Here is a 22,162-nt window from a genome sequence, read left to right on the forward strand (position 1 = left end):
TTTGTTTGCGTATTCTCTGTGGCTGTGTTTGCACAACAAAAAACACAGCTGAGTAGTGACAAAGACTGTTATGGCCCAGGAAGCCTAAAATATTTGCCATGTGGCCTTTTGCAGAAAAAAATGGCTGACCTCTGATCTAATCACTTTGTCCTTTCCTTTCCTTTTGGCATTTCTTTTAGAAAGAAAAAGAAGAAAAACTTTTTCTTATCTTATGTAAAGCCATAAAGTTAATTGGCATATTAAAAAATTGGATTTGGCCCAGCATGGTGGCTCACGCCTATAATCCCAGCACTTTGGGAGGCCGAGGTGGGAGAATTGTTTGAGCCCAGGAGTTTGAGATCAGCCTGGGCAACATAATGAGAACCTGTCTCTACAAAAAGATAATGAAAAAATTAGCTGGGCTTGGTGGTCACACCTATAGTCCCAGCTACCGGAGGTGGAGAAGCTGAGATGGGAAGGATTACTTGAGCCCAGGAGGTTGAGGCTGCAGTGAACCATGACTGGGCCACTGTACTCCAGCTGGGTCGACAGAGTGAGACACTGTCTCAAAAAAAAAAAAGTTGTACTTCACACAAAATTTATCTTTGTGGTTTATATTTCTCTCAATAAAATGTATTAAGAACCTACAAAACAGAACATGGCAGAATTTTATACTTTTTTCTATTGTCTTCTAAGCTTGAAGGCACAGATTACTGTAAAACCCAAATTTCAGAATCCGAGAGACTAACAAAGAGCCAGCTCTGATGCAAACACACAAGGGTCTTTATTCAGGCTCGAGTCTGGGCTCACGCCCGAAGCAGCAGCTTCAGGGACAAGAGCCCGGATCCAGCATGGCAAGCAGTTTTTATACATCATTACAGAGGGAGGGGAAAGAACTTTAAACTTGTTTTTACATGATAGGTTAATTTCTCCTAATGGGTACGGGGGCACTTGGGATTGGTCTGGTCCGCTCAGCTACCTGTGATTGATGGGGGAGCTGCTAAATGAGCAGAGTGGAATGTCAGATAAGCTAGGTTTAGCAAGCAGGCAGGCTAAGCAAAGGAATGTCCGGGAGGGGTTTATTACTTGACATTCACATACTGCTAGCAGCAGTTGCAGAAGCAATCGGTTATTTTATGAGACAAAAATTAAACTTAACAAAGTTCTAAGTACAAACACTGCAAACAAATACAGTGAACGTGGGGTAGGAATTCATATAGTAATAGTTCTCTTAGAGTGTTTTTGTTTTTTTTTTAATCTCTTGGGTCTCTCACTACCAAATAACAGGGCATATGATACCAAATTTAATTTTGTTACAGTTCAGTCATTGAAGCATTTAAATGCATGTTGATGAATTTATTAATATTTATTAAGGGAAAATAGTTCACTTAAGGAAATACAAAAATATCAAAAGAAAATATTATACAAGAGAACAACCAAATGCTAATTTTTAAATTATACAATGTTGTACGGGTAAATTTCTAAATCCCCTATAGCTATTCTGCATTTAAATTGGAATTTCAGGGTACAATTATTATTATTTACATATTTAAGAAGTCATTTGGTATTTAAGTCATTATTTCAGTAAATACTTAAATTTTCTTAAGGTTACTAACTTAAAATATTATACCCAACTTCTGATTTTAGTGGTCCTATTGCATCATGCACGAGGTATTTAATTGTAGGAAAGACATGAGGGAAATGGGGTGAGCTGCTTTCTGGACAAACATCAGGAAGATGAAACCCCACCCAGGCCACGCTGTTCAGCAGCGCTGTGACCTGTGCCGACCCAATGGACCAGAATCACGGTGAGTCGGTTCTGGGCATTGTCTAAACTCAGTGTGACGTGTAAAGAGGTTAGGTGTTCTAGGAAGTTGGCTGACGTTCAAACGCTGTGGGGGAAGCTCCAGGCAGGGCAGAGCGACCTGAAGCAGGGACAGGCTAGTTGCCACAAACTAGTCCTCCCAGTCGATGCTGATGGGGCCGCCTGTCAGCACCTGGCTCTGTAGACCAGCTGAGTCCTCTCCTCCCGCCTCACGCCGCATTCGCCGATGGCAACCCTGGGCACAGCGGGAACGCGCGTCCAGCATGCCACAGACAAGAACCCGGCAGTGCAGAAACACCTCCTGAAGAGATGATCACAATCATTAATAAAAACAGTGATAGCCGCTGCCACTGAGGGCACCTATCCAGAACATCCTCCCACTTAAGCTTAACAACAGCACTTTGAGGTAAAGGTCACCACCCCCATTTTACAGATAAGAAAACAGAGGCTTAGGTTAAAGGAACTTGCCCCCAAATTACACATCTGCAGCAAAGTTAGAATTTGAGTCACATGGCTGATTTAAAAACCCACATTCATAACTTTTGCATTGTGCTGGAACAGAAGAGACTTTTGTGAAGCAACATCTGATAATGCTCACATCTTCCCTCTTCACATCAAGGTCTGGAGATAACATTGCCCCAGCACTTGTGTTGTAACATAACAAGTTCTTTCTCCAAGCACCTTTCTAAATAAGCAACTGCCTAAAGCTGACTGCTTGATTGAGGGAGATTGTCATTCGCCGTGATTGTCAGCAGTTGTTCTGCCACTGTGATACAGCTGGAAAGGACACAAATACACTTAAAGGCAGTGTGGAAAAGAACCCAGACTCTTAAACGTCCTTTGGTCTAAATGCTTCAACAACGACACAGTAACACAAACAACAAAACTCCCACCTTATCTCACCATAGTCTTTTCCATACAGCCCTTTTAGACTCGACCCATGTTTATGTTTTTTTAACGTAGCATATTTAATAGGCATGTAAGTTGTGATGACAACAGTTTTTTCGTGTGTCTGTTTTTTCCATATTTACCATTTGAATAACTATTAATATTGCATTAAGTTGATGCACTGTAGTCCTGAGCTCTGTCTGGGGGCTTTTTCTTTCATTCTTTAATAACAATGACCTACAAACAGTTCTAACGTACCTTGTTTTTTATTTTGTTTTGCTTTTGAGAAACTGTCAGAATTGGAATTTCTAGATAAGAGAATATGATGATTTTATGGTTATGATTATGTATTATCAGACTACTTTCCACAAAGTATATCAATTTATACCACCACTGTATACTTCTCCCTATAACCTTGTAAGTGTTGTAATTTATAATTTCTATAAATTTAATATGTATAGAATGGTGTTTTATAACTATTTCAATTGGCATTTTGAAGTACCGTATTTACTGAACATTGCACTATTTGTCTTTTCTGTGAATTTCCTGTCCATATCCTTCACTGTGGGTTGACTTACCATACTGGCTTTTTCAACCAACCTGCTCATAAAGATTTTAAATTGTGATCCTATGGTATTTTATTAGAAAAGTACAGTTATTTTATGGGGGGAGTGGATAACCGTGACATTCATGAAAGTATTAAGCGTCTTGAAGGTCAGTTTCTCCATATTTTTCTTAGAGGTTGCACAGATCCTCACAGTGGGCTCTTAGAATGTCAACACATTGGGATACTGGGAAGAAAGGCTGAGTGAGATTCAGGGGTTACAAGGTAAAGAGGTTCAGCTCACCTTGTGGTCTTTGCCCACAAACTTGAAGACCGGAACCTGGAAGTGCTTTGCTAGGTGATCCCGGGATGTATACTGCTTTACAGAGTCATCTGAAACGCAGCTGAAAGTAGGACAGATAGCACGTAAGACTTGATCACTTCAACAGAGATGGAAAAACAATCTAGTCCAACACGTCTGGCCCAACGAGAGGCAAATTGGGTGGAGAAGTCTGGACTGTACTCAAGGTTCTTGAGAATGAAAGAAAATTAAATTCCCTGCCTGTGAAGGCCCTTTCAGACATAGCCTACACATGAACAATGTCTGTTCCATCTATCATTTGTTGCATCCACAAACTGGGCACAAGGATCTCCTGTAAGATTAACGTGTTTGAGTATTAGCAACAGCAACAACATCAGGCATCCAAGTGCTACATAAATATTTAAGTTTCTTAGAGAATAACTGGTTCTGTGGGGTAAAAGCCATTCACCTTCAAATCGTTGTTGTTGTTGTTGTTGTTTTTCTTTTCCCAAATTTAATGCTAAGTTGCAGTTTGATAGAGTTTTGGGGTTTGAATCTCAGGTCTACTGCTCAAAGTGAAACTCCTAGGTTCGTCTCAGGGCTAGCTAGGGGAAAAGGAGTGTTCCTGATCCTCCATGCTGAGGACAAGGTCGTCGATACTGATGAACCTTTTCTCCTTAAGGGCCAAGGATCACACTCATAATCTCTTTCCTGTTATAAATTCTGAAGGAACTTCTCTTTTTCTGGACATGGTTGCCTTTTAATGGATACCTAATAGTTCCTGTGTACTGGACAAGGAAAGAGTAGGGGTCTGATAAAAGCCTATGAAAATGGGTACTTCCTCCCCATGCTTACAGATCACTTTCTAGTTCATTGCTAACTGCTATTTCTGTGCACTTGAGAAGTCCAATAAAACTGCTTAAAAATAAGGCATCTTGACTTGTATTACTACTAGTACCTCATTCCACTGGACTAAAGAGGATCAAAACACAATGTGGTTTCTGCGATTTCTTGTATTTATCTCCTCATTTGTATTTTCGGGAAGTAAATTAATTTATACCATTTTCTGATTATGTTCCATAATAAATATATATTGCATACCTAATCTGTGCAAGACACTCTGCTGGGTGCTGCAGAGGACATAAAGATTGAATAATATGGCCCTCGGCATCAAGGAGTTTATAGTCCAGAATCCATGATAATAGTAAAACTTGAAATATATTAAATGATATTTTTAATCAAAATGCCTCAGCATTTTCAATTTATCCTTATCTAAAAATAGTATTTTTCTTTAAAAGAGATAGGGGGGCAGTGGGGAGAAATAAAAGTGAAAATGAAGCAGAAGGAGTTATTATAAGGTAACACATTACTGAATACAAACCAGGACAAATGTTGGCTCTTGACTAGACAATGCTAGTTCCAACAACTCCAAGTTCATGTGTTAAAAGAAAGCAACAACGATAAAGGAGAATTCAAAATAATTGTTTAGCAAAAAAGATGTTCAATACTTGATTTAAAAATTCAATATGTTTCTTTTCCTGGAGATTAACTTTCTAATTATATTTTGCTTAGGCTAGTATTGAATTATTTTGCGTTCCAGAGCATAGATCAACTAAAACTAGAGGGAGAAGAATCAGATGTTCAGTATCAGGGGAGCTCCAGCCTGATGTAAATTTAAGCTGAGGACAGTGAAAAATAAAAGAAATGAATAATTTATAAATATAAGTACGGTGAGTTATGTTTACTTTAGGTTTGTGAACTAGCTCCAAATTTTTATTTATTTATTTGAGTTGGGGTCTTACTCTGTCGCCCAGGATGGAGTGCAGTGGCTTGATCACAGCTCACCAAGCCTTGACCTCTCGGGCTCAGGTGATTCTTCTGCCTCAATCTCCCGAGTAGCTAGGACTGCAGGCACACATCACCACGCCCAACACATTTTTTTATTTTTTATAGAGACAAAGTCCCGCTGTGTTGCCTAGGCTAGCCAGATAATATTATTATTGTAAGTATTTAGCCAATAATTTACCTGGCAAATATTTAATGACCCTTACTATATGCTAGGCATTAAGGAAGAGGGACCAGGAAGGATGATTTCCTTCCCTTTTTTTTTTTTTTTGAATTGGAGTCTCACTATGTCGTCCAGACTGGAGTGCAGTGGCCGCTCCTGGCCACTGCAGCCTCGACCTGCGGGGCTCCGGCGATCCTTCCGCCTCAGTCTTCCAGGTAACCGGAATTACAGGCATGCACTACCACGCTTGGCTGTTTTTTGTTTTTTGTTTTGATATATTGTAGAGATGAGGTCTCGCTGCCCAGGCGGGTCTCGAACCCAGGGGCTCAGGCAATCCGCTCACCTCAGCCTCCCAAAGGCGCGGGATTACAGGCTGAGCCGCCGAGCCCGGCTGCCTTCCTTTTTTGATCGAAAGGAATCAGGGAAGGCTTCATAGAGGGAGTAAACCCACTGAATCTTGAAGAATTGGTAAGATTCAGTCAGGGAAAAAAAAGCGGGGAAGAAGATTTCAGGAGAGGAAACAGCATGTACAAAATCAGAAGGGTGTTCAGGAATGACAACTGGGAACTATTAGCAATCCCCAGTGCAGGAGCAGAAGCTGAAGGAGGCCAAGGTCAAGAGGGCCCAGTGAGCCAAGGTGGGAATTAGATAATCTGATACATGCCATTCTTGTATAGTACGACAGACAGGGTTATTTGCTTGCAAATTAGGCCCATACCGCTGTGGTTTTCTAATTCTTGCCTACGCTTTTTTTTCTCTGCAGAATATATTTTTTCTCTTTTGTATATGGTAGGGGCTGGCAAAATAAATACTGCAGCTTCTTAGAGCAGTGTAAAATTTTAAAAAATAGTTGTTTACCAGTAAATGGTTGTTCACTGAGACTCTGGATAGCAAATATATTAATAAGTTTCACAAGCTCTGCTGAGACTACAGGTTATATATTTTCACAATAAATGTGTTATGATTATATACTTATTTTTTCAAAAAGTAAATGTAGGGGCAGCAGGAAACTTCTGGGGTGAGAGGAACATTCATTATCTTGATTGTCATGATGGTTTCATAAGTGTATATATCAGAACTTATCAAACTATACACTTTAAATAATATATACTTATTGTCTGTGAATAGTATGCCATGAAAGTTGTAAACAAAAATAAAACAAAATAAAAAGGTACAAAAATCCACCCCTCGCTGCAAAAAAGTAAAATTATTTTTTACCATTTAGGATGAGGTATGTGACCAAAAAGAATAGAAAGCAATGCTTCTACTTTTAATCTTAAAACTTTCTAGAGATCACTTTAAGATGGCCATATTTAACTTGCCATATTATGAAAATGAGCTGAGAAGGCCACAGGAGTCTGGGGCAAGAAGCCCTTCTTGGAAATAGTTAAATTTACCAACCAAACCTAAGAAGAAGTCATTAATCGGTTTTCGGCAGGGATATGGCAAGATCATATTTTCCTTCTGAATGGATTGCCCAGGGGCTCTGTGGAGCTGAGATGTGAGAGGTGGGTTTAGAAGGCTGTGTTAGGAGGCAGTTTTGCTGTCCAGGTGAAAGACAAGGAAGGCCGGAATTAAGACCATAAGAGTGGAAAAGAGAGGACAGGGTTGCAGCATTGCTATTTTGAAAAAAAAAAAGCTTCTCAGTGGATCCTAATGTGCATCCAGCATTGAATAATCGCTGTGCAACAGATGGACAGCAGCAGGCAAGGGTTGTCTGTGGTGACAGACAAGGTGAAGTAAAAGTAAAGTAGAAATGTCCAAGAGTCTGCAGGCCAGGCAGCTGAGGGACAGAACCCAAGGTGCACTGGGCTGCTCATACTAGACCGTTTTTTTCTTTTTTTGGTCAGTATCTCACTCTGACGCTCAGGCTGGAGTGCAGTGGCACAATCACAGCTTACCGTAGCCTCGAATTCCTGGGCACAGGTGATCCTTCCACCTCAGGCTCCCAAGTAGCTAGAACTACAGGTGTGTGCCACCATGCCTGGCTAATTTTTTGATTGTTTTTTTGTTGTTGTTGAGACGAGGTCTCACTATATTGCCCAGGTTGGTCTTGAACTCCTGTACTCAAGCAATCCTTTCACCTCAACCTCCCAAAGTACTGCGATTAAAGGCATAAGACACCATGCCAGGCCACATTTTTCCCTTTGGTTAAGTTTTCTGACTCTACCTGAGGCTGTGTCCCACCTGACACTGAGAACAAGGAAAAAAACTCATCAGATACTACTATGAGTTTGGGATTATAGGGTAATTTTTCTGGGAATGTAAGCAATGGTTGTGAAAACAGCTAGGCTTCCATTAATATCTCAAGAGATCCTACAGATCTCCATCCAAGGATCCTTGGGAAATACCAAAGAAATCTCCTTTGTGTAAAACAAGCACACAAGCAAACTCTGCAATATCTTGCTTTTTTTTTTCCCTTCTTTTCTTTCTTTTTGTTGCTATATCTTTCTTCTCCTAAAATTTACCAAGCATTCATTTCTTCTCTGTCCTTCACTATCAAACTTTTTCTTTTTTCTTTTTTGAGTCGGAGTCTCACTCTGTCACCCAGAATGGAGTGCAGTGGTATGCTCACGGCCACTGCAGCCTCTGCCTGCTAGGCTCAGGTGACCCTTCTGTCTTAGCCTTCCAAGTAGCTGGAACCACAGGAAGGTGCCACCACCATGCCTGGCTAATTTTTTGATTTAGTGTAGAGACGAGGTCTCACCAAGTTGCCCAGGCTGGTCTCAAACCCCCGGACTCAGGCCTTCCATAGTGCTGGGGTTATAGGATGAGCCACCATGCCTGGCCCACCAAACTTTTTCAAGGAGGAATCTATGTGTGCTTTTTTTACTTCCACATGCCCTGTGCTCTCAGCCACCCACACCAGGACTCAATCCCCGCCTCCACGATGTTCTGCCCTTTCTGAGCAGGTTTGCCCAACCTACAGCCTCAGCTTGAAAGAGGGTGAGTCTCAGTCCTTCACCTCTAGTCCTGACTGTGTTCCTGAGTTTCACTGACACGCATTTCAGAGTGCCCGCTGGCCTTCTCTTCCTAGGTATCCTACTGGTATTTGAAAGTTTAAAGTACTCAATATATTAATTTGAATGATCAAATTCAATTTTTTTTTCACCTTAAATCTGCTTTCTACATCTACCTTTTCATTTTGGTTAACAGCAGGCATCTTGTCAGTTACCTGGGGGGGATACCCTGGAGTTATTGCTGACTCCCCTTTTCCCCCACCAGTTTTGACCTCTGAAATGTCAATAAATGGTCCCTGAACTGAAAACAAGTTTGGGAGAGGGCCGTGCAGTGTTAGTGAGTGTGCTCGTGCACTGAGAGGCTGGATGTGGCCTGGGAATAATGAAACCATCCCAGCAGGGGAATTACCCATCCTGGATGAGGTAGTATTTCAGGATCTCGTCGATCTTGGAAGTAGGGGTGGCGAAGCAGCTCTCCACCAAGCTTTCCAAGCCGTTCACGTGCACCAGGGGCTCAATGCCAAAGTAGAGGGCGTCGCGAAGCTTGAGAGTGGGCAGAGCTTCCCGGTAAGGCTCTTCAAACTCATTGTCCTTGAAGATCTCCAACGTGAACGGGAAGATCCCGTGGTTTCGGCTCATAATTTCCAGCGGGGAGTTCCGAAGGTTGGGAACGTAGCCTTCAGAAATGGTGTACAGGCGTGGAAACTCGCAGGTGACCGGGATCAGCAACTTGCTGGTTCGGATGATAATGTCCCCGCTGCTCCCTGGGGTCTGCTTGGGTAGCCCTGTCACAAGGTTGCTAGCCACAATCTTGTCATTCACCACCTGAGCCAGGTCGGGGGAGGAGAGGAAAGAGATTCTCCGTTTATTTCTATAGAGCTCCCCCCCACCAACCAGAACATTCTCTCAACTTCTGTTTATATCAAAACACATTAGATGATAGACATTCTAAAAATGAGAGCTCTAATGTGAGCTCCTTCTCATGTATATGGCATCTTAGGGAAAAATGAATACACTAATTCACATCTTTAAAAAAAACACATTAGAGATTGGGTTGCCTAAGCCTGAAGCTTTTTTTACTTTTTCATTGCCCTCCTCTTGTCATCCTGACTGTTCTGAGTTTTATATGCTGCTTCTTGGTCAGTCAGCCCACACATTCCTTTGAAGTACTACCCATAAAAACTGATCTATGCAGAATCAGCAAGCTCAAAGCTCTGGTATTCTAGAGAAGGACAGTTTCTGCATGCTATTTTTTTTTTTCAGGAATTTTAGACCTGGTAATGCTGCACTAGCATGACCTTGTGCTGAACTCATCCCTACTCAGAACCTCAGCTGTGACATTTACACAGATGATTTTCAGCTCTTTATCACCAGCTTTGTCACCCATGCTTCCCTTTGATCACCCACAGATACAATCAATACAATCTGCCTAAAGTGGGGCTGCCTGCTCCTTGAATATCTCCTCTTGTCTCACCCCAAGTCTAATTAGCGTCTGATGTTTATTTAGTAAGGGTCACGAACAAATATTGTATTAGCCATATGATCACAAAGGCCTCTGCCCTGGTCTGCACGCAGGCTCTCCTCGCTGCATCCCTCTTGCTTTCATCTGCTAGATCATGGCTTTCCCCAGTGAATGAGGTGGGCTTTTGAAAGCACTGTCTGCCCATCTATGTCTCCAGTTTCGTTTTCCAAATGAATGCCTTGCCAGTCAGGCAGCACTGACCATTCACCGCAGCATATTCCCCTCTCTCAAAGTCTCAAAGTGAGGCTTTGCTCACATGCTTCCCATCTGAAAAGTGAAGCTAGCATAACTTTCTTTTCCTCTCTGCCTGTGTAAACCACACACACACTTCCACCCCAATCCAAGGTCCCACTTGTCTTGACTGCTCCAGTGTTTATCTCTTGACTGGACTCCTCCATCCCTTACTTATATTTTATTTTATTTTTATTTTTCAAGTTAATGGAAACAAGTCTTTATTAAGTAACTTTTAATATCAGAAAAATAAAACTCATAATTCTCTTTACAGCAAATATATAATATCAGTGCTTTGGCCATCTTAAGTTAAAGGCCCTTTATCATAAAATATATGGTTTTAAACTTTACTCAAATTGAATTTATAATCCCTATGACTTCCCTACATATACATAGCAAAAGAGTGTAGTAAAACGAGCAAATACTAAACTATATTGATAATTTATCATTCTTAGTTTGTGGTTTTTAAAAAACAGTACATGCACCTAATATATGTCGATTCCTTGGCTTATTAGTTGCAGTGTACAATGCAACAAAATACAAAACACATGCTGGGTTATATTTTATATGTTGTCCTCTCAATATTGCTGTGCACATTCCTAAAAGACAGGGCATCATACATCCCTCAGACTCTCCAGCACAGGGCTGTGTGCAGACTTTTGGATGAAAGTATAAACATTTCAATACTTGAACTCATTCACTACATCATGAATGAACCATCATCTATATTAGTTGCTTTCTTCAAATAATTGGTCGGGGCAAGCCAGCCTCGCAGGACGACCGGTGCTGATACATTCAGGGGAACTGTACGTCCTAGAGAGATGGGCTCTCTGAGGACAGGAATAGCAGGATTCCTCATGGTGCTCAATAACACGTTTGCTAAATGAACGACATAAGACGTTTTAGCTCAATTCTTCTATATGTAAATATCTCGTCTATGCCAAAAGCCACATCGCATACCGCTGTCCACCACCTCCCATCTAACTGGCTTTTGGTCATTCCCCAAGTGCCTTCCAGGAGGAACCTACGTCGACCACTGTGCCACACGTCTTGAGGGAGAAGAGGATGTTGACGTGGGTGCCGTTGGACACTCCCCGGCAGGAGGTATTCGTCAGGAAGAGCTCCAAGCCGCCAACCAGCTCCCTGGGGACGCTCACTTCGATGGTGTTCGACTTGCACAACACGGGAACTGCAGTCAAAGGGGGCAGTGTTAGACCCAGGAAACCCAAACTGGGAGGAAGCCTTCTAGGAGAAATAATTTCTCCCTCACACAACCAGAGGTTTTTGTTCTAGGCCCAAGGAAATCTATGGAGCTCAAGACAAGTTGGTCAATAAAACCAGTTTTGCTCATTCCCAAGATTATGGTCAGATAATGTTCCTTAGATATAAGGTTCCCCAAATTGGGAAATACTGTGCTCAAGTTTCAGTTCAACAAGCATTTGTTTCAAAGTGTAGCTAGCATAACTCCAAGAACTGAAACACCTAAAGGATTAACTTTCTACACAAACACAATTTATTGGCAACACAGAAAAAGTACTGCTTTGATAAAGGCTTAAGGTACATAACGATACTGCTGTGACTTTACTGTTAATTACTGCCTCGTAAAACAGAGGTAATAAAAACAGTGTTAGTACACTTGAGGAAGGCTTCCAAATTGTCCTTGCATTGCTCAGTAAACCATAAATTCTGCCTTGTAAATTTCACCACTTTAACTTAATGTAAAAAAGATGGCTTTTCCTCAGCATCCCCATGTTTACTTCTCCAGACTCTACAAATACCCTAAAAAGAATGAGGATATCAGAGTCCAGTGTGTGAGGACATATCATAACAATGGCATGGTGTAAAGAAATCAGAAACAGGTGCTTATTAAATGCATTGTTAGATGACTGAATTAATATACTGGACACGAAATACTAGATTTACAGATAATAGTTCTCAGAAGATTGTTAACGTTCATATTGTAGTGTAGGGAAAATAATCCATTTCCCAGGGCTTTCAACTAAGTTTCACTTAGTTTCAACTCAATTATCTGTAGAAATTATCTGAGAAGGGCTGCATCAAGGTCATATACTTCCAAATTGAGTATTGGTTGTACAACTAATCATGGAAATTAGAGAAAAATTAAAGGCAAACAGCAAAGGAAAGTTAGCTTGTTGGTAATATTTTCTTAGAGATCTTCTCTTTTCAATGAATCCAGAGCAATGATTCAGGGACTCACGTTGCACAGAGGGCTGGTGTTCTAGAAGATGAGAACCCTGACGCACTTGGGGGAGGAAGGTGAGGGTCTTCAGGGGAAGAAGAAGTGTAAATCAGAGCAGAGATCAAGCCCATGCATGTACTACCTTGGCAAGTATGGTTATCCTCAGAGAGCACTAAGCCCCGGGGACATTCGCACTGGTAGCCCTTCTCAGATCCAAGGCAAGAATGGCTGCAGCCACCATTGTTATTGTGGCATCCTTCAATGTCTGCAGTAAAAACCAACAGAAAAGGAAATCATTTTGTAACCCTCCATCCCAAGAATTCTGGTACTTAGAATCAGGAATTAACTCATGGCAGGATCACTGGTGTCTAACCAGTGTCCGAGACATGCAAGCTAGCCCACACACACACAAAAATGCTTATTAAAGGTTATAGCTACAAAGAATAATCCAATATCCACGGCTTAACCCAATGAAGCTGGTCAGATAATTTGTAGAGTTAGCCTTCTATTTGGGTTTGTCTGGTATTTTTTCTTATGGTTAGACTGGGATTATGGGTTTTCAGTAGTAAGACCCAAAAGTAATTTATTAATTGCTGTAACATTTAATCTACCCAATGTGATATTGTATAGAGCATTACCTATGTAAAGGGGACTGATGAAATATAAAATTCAACTGGATCAGCTAGATGGACCAGAGTTATTGTGGAATGGCTAGATCACCTGTCCCTCTCCTCGAATCTCTAGGAACAAAAACACTGGGAATAAAAGGTTTGGGGCTGACAGTACACTACAGAAATGAGGCCTGGGTAACACTCATTCCAACAAATTCTTGGTGATACTCCTCCCATGAGGCAGATTTTTAAAGTTTCCTTTTTTAATGTTTTGAATTTTCAAAAAGCAAACTCAAGTCAAATGGACAAAAAGGAAAAAATATTCCACTGAAAACTGAAGGAAGTACCATATGATTTCAAACTTAACAGAGGAAAAACAATGACCTTTGTGGGACCTAGACATTATTTTCTAGGTCAAGGGATTTTAAACTTTAACCTGCTACACACTGTTACAAATAAAGTTTTAATAGCCCACAGTCATGCCCACTTGCTTACCTACATGGCTGCTTTCTCACTACAAAGGCAGAATTGAGTCATTTCTATTGATCACCTATGGTCCACAAAGCCTAAAATATTTACTACCTGGCCTTCAGTGAAAAAGTTTGCTGACCCTGTCCTAGGTAAAGATAGTGGAAGAAAATATTTTCCAATCATTTGAAATGCTCAGGGAAAGATAGAAGCTGATTTCCAGTTATAGCTGTAACTTTCTCAGTTCAGTAACTGTCAAAAACAAAATTAGTTCTTTGGAATACTAATAAATTAACTTGGGATGAATTTGTGAAGTGGATATAGAGAAGAATAATTGCAACGAATTAATCTTTACCCAATTAAGCTGGTCAGGTATTTTGTAGAGTACTTAAAATAGATTAGGAACCATCTGTATATATTAAAAGGATAAAAGCACCCCTATGGGCTTTTGGAATAGCTCAAAGTGATATATAATACTATGGAATAAAACAAAAATATGCTGTAATATGTGAAAAAATAAACATTAATAGGACTTTTAAAAAATGACTTTCCTTAAGTTATTATTTCTCTGAGTTGCAATTTCAAATGTTCACTCAGGATATTTTAAAATTCTGGATATTTTAAAACTGTGAAGCTCAAAATAAACTAAAAACCTAAATTAGCTTGAAAGATTTAAGTCTCTCAGGAAGAAAGTGTTTAGAATGGCTATACCTGACAAATGGGACTGTGGGTCATTGTAATTATTTTCCTTTTACTCCTCAGTATTTTCTTTCTAGCCTTTTAATAATAAAACTAAACAATAAAAATTACTTTAAAATTACAAAGAACTGTTTATTTTTTAAAGAACATATAATTATCACTTAGCCTAGCTAAAGAAACATAGATGTTTGGACTATCAATAAAACTTAAGATTATTAATTCTAAAGTATAACTCATATACAATTTTCATCTGCTAAAATGTTTTCAGTTATGGTTATGAGGTTTTAAGATTATATGAGGATCAACTGTAATATTTCCAATAAAGTGTTCATAAATATTGCAAATGTTCCTTGTGGAACATTGTATTAGTATTCAAATATGCAAGAAATATTACATAATTAAGATTTAAGGTGGATTTAGGATATTACTCTTATTCAATAAAGTTTAAAATACATTCAGTCTTGTTATAAAGGACAACCATTTAATATTCTGGTTAAGGGACCCTCAGTTAATAATGCAAAGTTCGTTGCATGGAATAAATTATGGGCACTAGTCACAATTTTTTGCCTTTATTTTTGTTTGTTTTGAGTCGGAGTCTCACTCTGTTGCCCAGGCTGGAGTGCAGTAACACGATCACAGCTCACTGCAGTCTCAAACTCCTGGGCTCAAGCAATCCTCCCACCTCAGCCTCCTGAGTAGCTGGGACTACAGGCACACACAACCCCACCTGGCTGATTTTTGGGTCAATTTTTCCTTTTGGAGTATTCTTTTATTATTTTGAATATAGCTAGAATAAAGGGAGCTCTTGTAAGCAGTACTACATCTCTATTATTCCACAAATTTAATTATTCTAAGGCACAAATCATATAAGTCCTCTGTAAATAATAGCAGTTAAGTCATTTATCTCATCATATAATCTGCAAAGAGCATCATGAGAACTCAGATTTATTAAAGTAGAAGTGATGAAATTTTAGCTGTGATAATTTGCAATGGTAAATGACCTAAGAGAAGAGACACTATCTAAGTTTCTTTTAACAGTAGTAGACAATTTTCATTGCAATTATCTGATGTACATTATGAATTATTTCTTGTTACTTAGTCATATAAAATGTATACATCATCCCTGCTTTTAAAAATAGATCTAAAAAATTAAATTACAAAATATAAATGTCATTTTATCTCCAAAAAAATATTAATCTCCAATAAATACAAAGCATATGGGGAGGTGAGGAATGACTTCAAGTAAACCAGTTTCCCAAACTTCCAAGATGGTAAGAATCACCTGTGGCACTTGTTAAACACACAAGCTCTAAGGCCCTATCCTAGCCTCTCTGAAGCAATCTCCGGGAGACAGACCTGGAAGGGGCTGGGTATAAGATTCACAGCGGGAGGGAGGTTTGAGAAATACTGCTGTATGCCAGTTGTTATGCTACCTGTCTCTATCTCCTCGCTAATCCAGGCATACTTCTTGGATCAGCAGCATAAATGTCACTGAAGCTATTTAAAGATGCAATAACTTGACCGGATCCCAGACCTACTAAATCAGAATCTGCATTTTTCACAAGATCCTATACGATTTGTGGGCACATTAAAGTTTGAGAAACACAGAATACCCTATTTTCATTTCCCAAGTAAAAACGTGGCTTTCTGCTTCTTGTGAAATATCTTCCTCTTAAATCTTGGAGACAAATCAGCACTGAATTCTGTTCATGCTGCGAGCATTTTCAGTGATGAACCCCTTTCATCATTTCTTTACAAAGCCAAACCGCTGCTGTCTTCTAATACTGAGGCAATGTCCTGAACATCAAAGCATAAGCCAAGGGCTTCCTCTGGGTTCCTCACTCGAGTTCCTTCTTACCCATTCTCACCTTCACAAGTCTTGCCATCACTGCTTAGCACGCGACCAACCCCGCACTCGCAGCGGTAGGAGTTTTTGAGGTTCACACAGATCTCACCGCAGCCACCATTGTTTTGTTCACATTCATTTTCATCTGTAGAAGAGAAACCACAGCGTTTCCATACTGTAAGCAACTCAATCTTTTCCCAGGCCCTGAGCAGAATCTCCACATCTCCTTGTTGATGCACCTTCTATGATGCAACTCCCCCGCTGTGATCCAGTATAATCACTTCTACGTACCTGATCTCCTCTACCAAGTTCTTTGTTCACCTGCCCTCTGCTGAGTGGGGGGCACCTAACTGCTTGCCAGTCCCCTCCTCTTAAGGGCAAAGCTATGGGGAAATGAAGTTCCTTCTGTGTCCTGGGTACAGATGTGTATTTGCATTGGTGAATTTCACTTTCTCCAATGAGTTCCCGAAAAGTTGCTAAACAAATACAAACGTATAAAGTAAATTGTGTTTTAAATCATGAAAGGAGCTTACATTCCTGAGGGAAATAACTGACAAAATATTTTGTAAGGCAATCTTCTGTTATGACATCAACAATTGCCCTCAACATCTTTTTAAAATTGGAACATTCTCACAGTGTACTTAAGCAATACTTGCTAACCTTTTTAAGAACCTGATGAAAGATATGAACTCTTGCCATAAAAAATGCACAGTTGGCAGCAAATGTCTACCCCCTTCTACAAACAAAGAAAGGGAAACTTGAGAACTAAATTTGTCATGGCCCTCAGAAATAATAGACCTGGATATAGGACATAAACCAGGGACTGGGTTTAAACACCCATGTTGTGACAAGGGAGTTGGCCTTGGGCCCAGGAAAGGAGATAAGCTGTAACTGAAACCATGCTTTAAGTCTGGGAGTCCAGAAAAATTTGTCCAGTGGTCCAGAGAAGCAATGAGGAAGATCTTTGCCAGAGGCTCTAGGAGAAAGAAAATGCTTCACAAATAATGGAAATCAAGCCAGGGCCTTGCCATGGTTGAAGTATCGATTTATACTTTCCACGTGGTATGAAGATCTTGAAGCTGAGAAACCGATGTAAACTTTGGCTTGGACTGGTAACACTTCTGGAATGCCCAACAGAAGCATTTGAAAAAGAGCTCTGTTGTAAAACTTCCTCAAATTAGGTCCTATTGTTTGGATATTTGACCCTTCAAGCTTCATGTTGAAATCTGATGTTAATGTTGGAGGTGTGACCTCATGGGAAGTGTCTGGGTCACAGGGGTGGATCCCTCATAGGGATGGCTTCGCGGTGTCCTCACTAAGAACTAAGAACTAAGCAAGTTTTTGCTCTGTTCGTTACAGTGAGAGCGGATTGTTAAACAGAGCCTCTTACCCTTCCCCAGTTTTGCTTCTGCTCTTGCCATGTGACCCCTGCACAGACCAGCTCCCTTTCACCTTCTGCCATGAGTGGAAACAGCCTGAGCTTTCACCAGATACCTAGTCTTCCAGCCAGCAGAATCATGAACCAAATAAACCGTTTGTCTTTACAAGTGCCCCCCAGCTCAGGTGTTCTTTTATAGCAATACTAAATTAAGACACCAGGTGCTAGGAGTGGAGTCCCACAGAAAACAGAAGATGGCAACAGAAGATTATCTGCTGTAAGACATATAGAACTCATAGAAATGAAAAATATCATCCATAAGATTAAGAATCTTGATCGAGGATGGGCTCGGTGGCTCAGCCTGTAATCCCAGCACTATGGGAGGCTGAGGTGACTGGATTGCCTGAGCCCGCGGGTTCGAGACTCACCTGGGCAACTTGGCGAGACTTCGTCTCACAATAAATCAAAAACTAGCCAGGTGTGGTAGTGTGTGCCTGTTATTCCGGCTACTTGGAAGGTTGAGGTGGAAGGATCGCCGGAGCCCAGCAGGTTGAGGCTGCAGTGGCCGGGAGCGTGCCACTGCACTCCAGTCTGGGTGATGAAGTGAGACTCCACTCAAAAAGAAAAAAAAAAGAATCTTGATCGAGGCTCCTTAGTTCCCTTCTCTCATTACACTGTCTGGAAAATGAATGGTTAGAGTCTCGCAGCTTCCCTGGATGCAGACGTGGTCACACTTGTGCTTGGGGACTTCATTCCGACCCTGGAATGCTGGCCTTGGACTGAATTTTTTAAAATTTAATATGAGGGAGACATAAACTTCTACTTTTTTAAGCCATTGTTATTTGGGGGCTTATTGTTATCGCCAATTTAGATACATGATGCCCTAGCAATTCCATTCTTATGCGTATTCCCTAGAGAAAATCTCATACATTGGATAAGGTATTATTTTTATGTTAATTCTAAGAACACAGAAAACAATGCTAAATATTGCTATGGGTGCATACATAAATAATAAAAGCATAAAAGCACATGCTAACTTCAAAACAATGATTACCTCTGGAGAGTGAGAGAGGAAAGTGTGATGAAGTATGATGGCTTTATTTGTATCTGTAAAATTTTATTTAAATGAAAAGAAAAAGGAAGCAAAATTTAACTTTTTTTTTTTTTTTTTTTTTTGAGTCAGAGTCTCATTCTGTCACCCAGGCTGGAGTGCAGTGGCATTCTCATAGCCACCCCCATTGACCTGCTGGGCTCAGGCGATCTTCCTGCCTCAGCCTTCCAAGGAGCCGGAACTACAGGTGTGTGCTACCACGCCCAGCTAATTTTTTGATATATTGTAGAGAGGAGGTCTCACCAAGTTGCCCAAGCTGGTCTCGAACCCGTGGGCTTAGGCAGTCCCCTCACCTCAGTCTCCCAAAGTGCTGGGATTACAAGCCTGAGTCACCGTGTCCGGCCTATTGTTAAATCTGAGTACGTGGGTATCTGTTATATTATTTTCTTGTACTTGTCTCTGCCTGAAAAAGTTATATAATTTAAAATAATTAAAATGTTACATTTAAATAAAAACTAAGGGAACACTGACACATGCATACAAACACAAGAGTCTGCCTATAATTTCACAGGATTCATGGTCTCTCTGAAAGTCCATAGGTCCCAGGTAGGAACTTGGGGCTTTGACAGACAAAGATGTCCAAGATAAATTAAGGAAGAAATGTATACAGTATGCTACCTTTGATGTAAAAAGAAAGGACAATAAACAAATATATATATTTGCATTTTTATATCTGCCTGAAGAAGCCCTAGAAGCTCCATAGGAAAACAATACAGGAGTTTCCTTGGGATGGAGTTGAGGAATGGAGACATAGAGCAAATGGGTCCCTGAGAGCTAGACAGTTCACCGTACACACACTCATGCTGTTTAATTTGGGAACCATTTAGACATATCACCTATTCAAAAGTTATATTAAAACAAAAGCAAAGAAATGAATAAAAAACTTCTAGCTTAAAATGAAGTCAAATATTATCCAACAGATTCATGTGCATGTGAGGAGTGGGAGATTATAGGAACCGCTATGCCCTTACCCTGAGGCATTCAGCATTAAATCACATCGTCAAAATAGATCACGTGAGCCCCCTAACAACTGCTATGGCAGAGCCCAAACAAGCTCTATAGGATACTCAGTGGGGCTCATTTAGGTGATTGAGGAGTAAAAGCTTTTCTAAATAAAAATCCTTTTTGTATCCCTTTTACCCTAATCCTCTATCCCTTCCTGACCTGTTACTGATCTTTTTTGGGAGACGGGGGCAGGGCAGGCCTCCTTTTTACCTCTAGACTTGTTTTAAATCCATTTGAGCCTGGATCCAAAAAGCTTCGTCACATTAAAGAGAAAGAGAGATGATCTTCAATTTGGGTTTTTCATCTCTGTTCTCTTCCAGTTATAGACAACAAAACATTATATACAATTTAACATCTCAGGATTTCCTACAAACTATCTGATGCCCCTTTCTTGCTACTCAGAGCAACCAAAATTATGGTTCTAAACCAGTGCTGTCCAGTCGATATATAAGGAAAGCCACATAGCTAATTTAAAGTTTCTAGTAGTCACCTTAAAAAATTTAAAAAAGAAACTGGTAAAATTAACCTTAATAGTATATTTTATTTGACCCAATTATATCCCAAATATTTTTATTTTGATATATAATTAATACTATAATTAATGGGATCTTTTTCATTATTTATTTGTATTAGTCTTCAAAAACGGGTATGTGTTTTGGACACACTTTTAAAAATGAATTTTAATAAATTTTAAAATGAATAGCACATCTCAACTCAGATGACAAATTTTCATTAGAAATATTTGATCTGTACATTGAGTCATAAAATTTAGTTACTTAAGTTGTCCCACCCAGACACTTTTAGTTTTCCAACGATGGAATCAAATATCAGTTTTTAAATTAAAATTAAGTAAAATTAAAATTCAGTTTTTCAATCACACTAGCCACATTTCAAGTGCTCCATACCACCTGTGACTAATGGCATCTCTAGTGGAGAGCACAATTCTCGACTGTCTCTAATCATGATGCAAATTTAAGCTTTAGCCGAAGTATCAACCGAAAAGACAAACATCATTCCACGTACTCACACACAAACTGGGAGAACGATGGCACTCTGAGGCAGGAAGAGCTTTTGACATGTCCCTTGAATTCTAAAAGCCTGTATCTGCTTCATAATTAGTTTCTTACCAAAGCATGTCTGCTTGTCAGGTCCTAGCACGGTTCCTGGAGAGCACGTGCACTCGCTGGTATCCAAGCAGCTGCCATGGCAGTCCTCATCGCAGATGTCATAAAAATCTATGGAAGGATAAAGATTACCTTTCATGAGAGAAGACCAGAGAACACACCCAATCTCTCTCTCTCTTCTTTCTTTTTTTGTCTCACTCTGTCATCCAGACTGGAGTACAGTGGCATAATCACAGCCACTGCAGCCTCAACCTCCTAGCCTCAAGCAATCCTTCCACCTCACCCTCCCAAATAGCTGGGACTACAGGCACGCACCACCATGCCCAGGTAATTTTTTGCTTTTTTGTAGAGGCGAGGCTCTCTATGTTGCCCAGGCTGGTCTCAAATTCCTGAGTTTAAGTAATTCTCCCGCCTTGCCCTCCCAAAGTGCAGGGATTGTAAGCATGAGCCACGGCAACTGGCCTCTCTCTCTTCTTCTTTTTTTTTTTTTTTAAGTCAGTCTCACTCTGTTGCCCAGGCTAGAGTGCTAGAGTGCAGTGGCACACTCACAGCTACCCCAGTGCCGACTTGCTGGACTCAGGCAATCCTTCCGCCTCAGCCTTCCAAGTAGCCAGAACTACAGGTGCGCATTACCATGCTCGGCTAATTCTTTTGATATATTTTAGAGACGAGGTCTCACCAAGTTGCCCAGGCTGGTCTCAAACCCCTGACCTCGGCCTCCCAAGGTGCTGGGATTACAGGCTGAGTCACCACACCTGGCTCCTATTTTTTTTAAATTAAAGTCTTGCCATGTTGCCCATCTGGCCTCGAACTCTCACTTTAAGCAATCCTCCTGCCTTAGCCCCCTGAGTAGCTGGGATTATAGGCACAAGCCACCATGCCTGGTTGATAATTTCATTCTTGAGAGAGTCTAATGAGTGCAATCATGGGGCACAAGATCCTAGCCACCACTGAGGGAATTCTAAATAACCCAGTGGAAAAAGACAAAGTGTTCAGGGGCTTCTTCTGTCATTTAAATCAGTGATTCTCAACTTTAGATCCACAGGTCCTTCGGTGACCATAGAGTTTCTGCAAATCTTAAAACCTCACCAAACATGACCTATAGGCAAAGTAAGTGTATGTTCCACTCTCCTGTGTGCTCTATTTACAAAATGTATACAGATTTTGATGGTTAATGTAAATTCACTGGCATCAAGTGGCTTCTTCCCATTATACACCATTAAAAAAAAAAATCAGCCAGGCTCGGTGGCTCAGCCTGTAATTCCGCGCCTTTGGGAGGCTGAGGTGAGTGGATTGCCTGAGCTCGCAGGTTCGAGACCCACCTGGGCAGCGAGACCTCATCTGTACAATAAATAAATAAAAATCAGCCCGGCGTGGTAGCGCATGCCTGTAATTCCGGCTACGCGGAAGGCTGAGGCAGAAGGATCGCCGGAGCCCAGCAGGTCAAGGCTGCAGTGGCCGG

At 40.7% G+C, this 22,162-nt stretch overlaps 1 protein-coding gene across 1 annotated transcript in view; it reads right to left on the bottom strand.

Annotated features, from left to right (window-relative positions):
- Positions 1-1,431: 1,431 nt before the first annotated feature.
- Positions 1,432-22,162, bottom strand: part of OIT3 (oncoprotein induced transcript 3) — a 26,607-nt gene continuing 5,876 nt past the window's right edge. The window contains exons 3-9 of the mRNA XM_008052025.2: positions 20,704-20,811; positions 16,105-16,227; positions 12,601-12,723; positions 11,287-11,447; positions 8,915-9,330; positions 3,541-3,640; positions 1,432-2,105 (exon numbers count right to left, since the gene is read on the bottom strand). Of these exons, the coding sequence (XP_008050216.1) occupies positions 1,935-2,105; positions 3,541-3,640; positions 8,915-9,330; positions 11,287-11,447; positions 12,601-12,723; positions 16,105-16,227; positions 20,704-20,811 (1,202 nt within the window). The 3' untranslated portion in view covers positions 1,432-1,934. The remainder of the gene's footprint in view (positions 2,106-3,540; positions 3,641-8,914; positions 9,331-11,286; positions 11,448-12,600; positions 12,724-16,104; positions 16,228-20,703; positions 20,812-22,162) is intronic.

The sequence above is a fragment of the Carlito syrichta genome, unplaced genomic scaffold (genome assembly GCF_000164805.1).
Source record: "Carlito syrichta isolate Samal-C Ts95f unplaced genomic scaffold, Tarsius_syrichta-2.0.1 Scaffold254036, whole genome shotgun sequence".
Classification (NCBI taxonomy): Eukaryota; Metazoa; Chordata; class Mammalia; order Primates; family Tarsiidae; genus Carlito; species Carlito syrichta.